The 6,029-nt window shown below is 42.7% G+C and overlaps 1 protein-coding gene across 1 annotated transcript in view; it reads right to left on the reverse strand.

Moving 5' to 3' along the window:
• LOC311240725 (pyruvate dehydrogenase (acetyl-transferring) kinase isozyme 2, mitochondrial-like) overlaps nt 1–2,980 on the reverse strand; it is a gene marked incomplete at its 3' end in the record, with an annotated part of 3,511 nt that extends 531 nt beyond the window's left edge. The window contains exon 1 of the mRNA XM_084329298.1: nt 2,775–2,980. Coding sequence (XP_084185424.1) covers nt 2,775–2,904 — 130 coding nt within the window. The 5' untranslated portion in view covers nt 2,905–2,980. The remainder of the gene's footprint in view (nt 1–2,774) is intronic.
• Nucleotides 2,981–6,029: the final 3,049 nt, after the last annotated feature.

A 6,029-nucleotide genomic window follows, 5' to 3' on the forward strand; every position in this document is an offset into this window, starting at 1 on the left:
TGCCGTATTATGACAATACAGTACACTGACAATACAGTATAATCTAATCTAATGTGGGTGAGAGGTAAAATGACAGCACACGGCGTTTGACTACCGTAGCCTAGTTTTAAATTTAAATGAGCGGATGTCATTGACCTGGAAATGCAAAACGCCAACCGACGTTCCAGGTTATTTTTGGCTTAGCTAGAAAGCAGCCAAAACATGTCCCCCTTAAGGTCTATTTCAAGCCGCCGGCGCCCGGCATGCCGGGATCCGTGTGCTACGAGGAGGTGGCGTGACGTACGCGCACCCAGCAGCTTGAAATCGAGACGCACGCTCTCCTACGCAGAGAGTCGGTGATGTTCCACTTGGGTTTCGGGAGGCTGTGAAAGTACGTAGAGACACCGAGACGGCTCGCAGGGTGGTGGAGGAGCACTGTGAAAGTACGTAGAGACACCGAGACGGCTCGCAGGGTGGTGGAGAGGAGCGCTGTGAGGCGACGCGTTAACTAATTAATTAACATGTATTAATCAATTGACACAAAATATTATATTTTTGCCGAAAGACAGTTTAAAATAGTATCCGTTTATAGGTAGGCTGCCACTGCCAGTTTCGAATGGCAGTCTCCCGTAGGTGTCCCTTGAGAGAGGTTTTGAAAGTGGGTAGTGATTCACATTCCTTTACAGCTGTGGGTAGGGCGTTCCACATTGATGTGGCATAATTGTGAAACGTGTTTAGTCCCTTGTTTGAGCCGAATCTGGGTTTAACATGATTTGTTGAGCTTCCTCTGGTGTTGTGATCGTGGTATTCATTCACTGACCTTTGGGAAGTATTTTGACATCTACATGGGTACCTTGGTGGTGTAGTGTATCTTGTAGACCAGGCCCATTGCAAGTTGCTGTACTCTGTCGTCTACTCTAAGCCATCCTAGGTTGTCAAAGTGGGCAGGGGTGAGGTGGGTTCTAGGCGTCAGGTCAAGCAGTAGTCTGACCAGTTTGTTTTGTGATGTTTGTAATTTTGTTTTTAGTGCCTTTGAGGTGCTTTGGTACCATGAGGTGCATACTATATACTTATTGTTTATGTGTCTTGTTGTAAGCCCATATGGGCTGGGAATACATCTGTATGTGAGAAACAAAAATAAAAAACATCAATCAATCAATCAACTATGACATCATCACCAACGTTCCAGCATGTTCATCAGGCAGAACTAAGGTTCTAGAATGTTCCTAACAATAGTTCCGTGGGTGAATTATGTACCATTACAATCTCACATTAATCTCAAACCGGTTGGCCACGCATGGCTGCTTCGTACAGTTTTCAGCGGCTTCGGGCTACTGAGAAGCGCTCTATAAATTATGTATTATTATTATTATTATTATTATTATTATTATTATTAGTAGCTATTAATACTGCTCTGTGATTGGCTGGCCCCTCCCACGTGAGAGAGCAGTGATCTAGAGGAAGGATCCGTCACGTGACGTCGTGTGTTTTATTAATGAGGAGTGTTAATGACAAAGCGTGTGACTGATGAAGAAGCTAGTGTGGTTCTGTCCGCCGCGCGAGGTGCATCGTGTTTCATATTGTTATGTCGTGTCATGTTGTTATGTCGTTCAAGTTTTGTTTTACATGTACATCAGTGAAATGTTTGGTTCTGTGTGAGCCCCCCGATATTGTGATTCATGCAGTCAAAAGAATAGGACTAAACACTATACAAAGTACAACCTAAAGTACAAATGCAAAAATGAGGTAGGGATGTAGTGCATTTCGTGTCATGTTGAAATAACATAATAATAATAATGTATAAAAGGGGAAGTAGGTTTACACATACTGTACAGGTCCTCTGTGCAGGTAGCGACCATACAGCCTGCATCATACAGAACCCGTTATAACCTGACTGATGGATTGTCTGCGTTGCTTTTAAAAATGTTTCTTACTTTCTGCACTGCTTTCATTCTATCTATTTAGTGCTCAGTCTATGTCTATTTTTACTGATGTTCTTAAGCACTTTGGGCTGCGATTCTTGCATGTAAGGTGCTACACAAATAACGTTTATTATTAGTAGTATTATTACTACATACAGTATATATAACTAAACATACTCTCATGTCATTCAACGGTGACTTAACTACAGCCTGCTGTATCCATCGGGTACAACACATAAGTACTTGGAAAGAAATACAACTAGTAATAAATGAATCACTGTCGTATTCCAAGACACAACCTTTGCACTCCTCCAATGTACAGGTCAGTTTCTTCGTCAACTGTATATATACTACTCTCTTTTTTAGACTATTTTTTTTAAATCACAAACAGTACTGTATTTGTAGATCTGGTTAGCCCCGAGGCTTGCAAGCCGCAGTCACGTAAGGGGCTAGATCTGGTACGTGCATAAATGTATAGATGTAGCAGTACTGTCTATCTGTATGTCGTGTATGTCATATTATGTCCTGATTAATTGAAAATGGGGGACCCTGATGTAAACAAGACGAAAGTATTTCTCTGGTCTGCATCCCCTTAACAATTGTGTGTATTGAGCCGTACTGTATTGTACCCATTCTGCAATCTGTTAACATTTTCAATCAATCGATCACAATCCATCAGGGTGTAGTTCTGCAGTGCAGCCAATAGGGGAGATCTGCAGAGCCGCAAGTAACACAATGTTCCAGAACCACTGGCGTCTGTTGCAGAGTCGCATTTAAAACAACGACGCTGTTGTATCTCGCAGTGTTAATAATCGATCAACGGTTTGATTAAGAATTACAATAGGATTTATAATTGTTTATGCTCTTGCTCACCGAAATCCACGAACTGCTTCATGGACAGAGGCGACGGGGAGAACTTGGAGAAGTGCTCGACGTGTTTGGGCACCGAGGCCAGAGCCGCGCTCTTCATCAGGAAGCTGGCCAACTTCATCTTGCCCGTCATTCCAATAAAAAATGAAAGTAGTAAATAGAAAGACTGTGTGTAAAGGTTTATCCGTGCAGGTAGTTCTCTGTGTGGCTTGTTGTTGTTCTCTGAGCGGCTCATCGTGCAGCGCTGCCTCTAGTACAGTGCGGTGGCGACAGCCAGCCAATGAGGAGCCGCGGTGGGCGGTGCCCTCTGACCAGATGTCAACAAGGAGGGTTGCACAGTGTGTGCGTGTGTGTGTGTGTGTGTGTGTGTGCACAGTGTACGTGTGTCTGTGCACAGTGTATGTGTGTCTGTGCACTGTGTGTCTGTGTGTCTGTGTGTGTGTGTGTGCACAGTGTGTCTGTGTGTGTGTGCACAGTGTGTGTGTGTGTGTGCGTGTGTCTGTGTGTGCGTATACATGTAAGATAAGATAAATGTAATGAAGAAAAAGTACAAAGTTAACAAAAATTGTAATACTCAAATAAAGTTCCTCTAAATTGTACGTACTGTACTTGAGTAAAAATACTTTCTTACTTTCCACCACTATATGAGTGTGTGTGAGTTTGCGTGTGTGTGTGTGTGTGTGTGTGTGTGTGCGTCACACACTGGTTTTCACAGAACGTTCCAGCTCATTGACTGGTTGACAGCCAGGTGTCTGAATGGAAACATATCGTCTGCAACCTTATTTGAAGGGCGACAGCAGGTAGAGAGTCTGGTAATCAGAAGGTTAGGGTTAGACAGTGTCTCAGGAGGTTTTGATTGATTGATTGAAAAGTTTATTAACAGATTGCAGAATGGGTACAGTACAGTACAGCTCAATACATACAATTGTTAAGAGGATGCAGACCTGAGAAATACTTAGAAATACGTCTTGTTTCCATCAGGGTCCTCCATTTTCAATTCATCATATGACACACATGACATACAGATAGACAGTACTGCTACATCTATACATTTATGACATACCAGATTTTCAAATACAGTACTGTTTGTGATACTAAAAAAATCCAGAAAAAGAGTGTATATACATTTGACATAGAAACTGTGCATTGGGGGAGGTTGGGTAGGTGGGGTGGGGCTGTACATTGGAGGTGGGGGGGGGGGGGGGGGGGGGGGGTTGGGTAGGGGGGGACACACTGTACATTGGAATACTGACCTACATTTGACATAGAAACTGTACATTGGAGGAGGTTGGGTAGGTGGGGTGGGGTTGGGTGGGGCTGTACATTGGAGGGGGGGGGGGGGGGGTTGGGTACATTGGAATACTGACAAAGCCATGCTTGGTCTTTATTGTACAACTGGGTTAGGACATTTGTAGGGGCCAGTTTTGAATTGCAGTCTCCCGTAGGTGTTCTTTGAGAGTGTTTTTGAAGGTGGGTAGTGATTCACTCACAGGTAGAGTCTGGTAATCAGAAGGTTAGGGTTAGACAGTGTCTCAGGAGGTAGAGTCTGGTAATCTGAATGTTAGGGTTAGACAGTGTCTCAGGAGGTAGAGCGGTCGTCTGGTAATCAGAAGGTTGGGGTTAGACAGTAGCTCAGGAGGTAGAGCAGGTCTGGTAATCAGAAGGTTAGGGTTAGACAGTGGCTCAGGAGGTAGAGGAGGTCATCTGGTAATCAGATGGTTAGGGTTAAGGTTAGACAGTGTCTCAGGAGGTAGAGAGGTCGTCTGGTAATCTGAAGGTTAGGGTTGTCATGATATGGTGGGATAGGACCCAGGAGCAGACAAGATGAAGGCGGGTAGAGAGTCCAAGGGTTTTTAATAAACATAAGTAACAAAACAGAATGTAAGAGCCAAAGCTATATATATATTTAGGTTATTGTATTATATGAATGTTTAATATTGATTGGATTTAGATAAAGTCATTGAACCGTCGTATTTGTCATAATAGAGCATTCTAGAACATAGAACCTTCTAGAACGTTTGTGGTGATGTCGTAATAGGCCTCTCTAGAACATAAAACATTCTAGAACCACAGTATGACGTCATGATAGAAAGTTATGGAACCATCGTGATGTCACCGTATGATGTCATAACCGAACATCCTAGAACATTTGGGTCTCTATATAAGCGGGCGTTTTCTCAGGGCAGTAATACGCCACGATGCGTCTACACTGCCGGAAATTCAAAAGAAGAAGAAGAAGAACGGCAGGTTTGCATCTTCGACCAGACTGAACAGTACTGAACGGATGGACTCAACAATGGACTGAAGCCAGGAGCCAGCACGTGGATTTACGGCTTTCACATTACGAAGGAATTTTCATGTGTGGAGTCGGCGGTCATTTTGGAGACTGGGAAAATACAGTTTTCTTACCTTGTAGTAGTACTTGTATCTTGTAGTAGTATTTGTAGTAGTGACAGGAATATTTAGGAAAGTACATTTAGGACCACTTCTGTAAAGAAAGACTTCGCAAATAAACCATTTGGATATTTTTACGTTGCACTGGAGCGGCTGTGGACATTGCTTTTCTTTATCAACGGACGTACTACTCACGAGTAAGTAATTTGACCAGTGGAGTGGATCGCCGGCCCTCACACAGAACAAGGGTACAAAACAACTAATAACAAAAACATAACCTCTCAGTAAAAACTGGAAGAAGGGAAAAAAGGGAAAACACAGTAACTAACTCTAAATACTAATCAGAACATCAAACATGGGAAACACTTGGAACATAGGCCATGCAACAGACAATGGACCGACACAGAGAACAGGAAACACGGAAGTAAAAATAAACAAATGACAAACGAGAAACACCTGGGATGATGATGACGACTCATCATCAACCTTTATTTAAACTCGAAAAGACAATTGAGGTCACCCTCATTTTCAACGTTGTCGAGACTCCACAGACATTTCAATGCACACATTTCTACAATATAACAATAATACATATTAATAACTATATATATAGTATAAAATGAACATAGGCATAAAATCAGCACACAGATTGACAGAATAAAAAACAATGCATAAATTGCAGACATGAGAATAGGTATAAAAGACAATAAAAGTAGTGCAATGTAAACATGCAGACTTAAGAATAGGCATAAAATAAGTACAATAAGTACAATGTCGCTCGAAGGCATGTGAACCCCCCGGAACAGCCAGTCCCCCCAAAACACCCCACACATCAATCCCCACCACATCCCCATCCAAGACACC

The sequence above is a fragment of the Notolepis coatsorum genome (genome assembly GCF_963971535.1).
Source record: "Notolepis coatsorum genome assembly, chromosome: 14".
Taxonomy (NCBI): Eukaryota; Metazoa; Chordata; class Actinopteri; order Aulopiformes; family Paralepididae; genus Notolepis; species Notolepis coatsorum.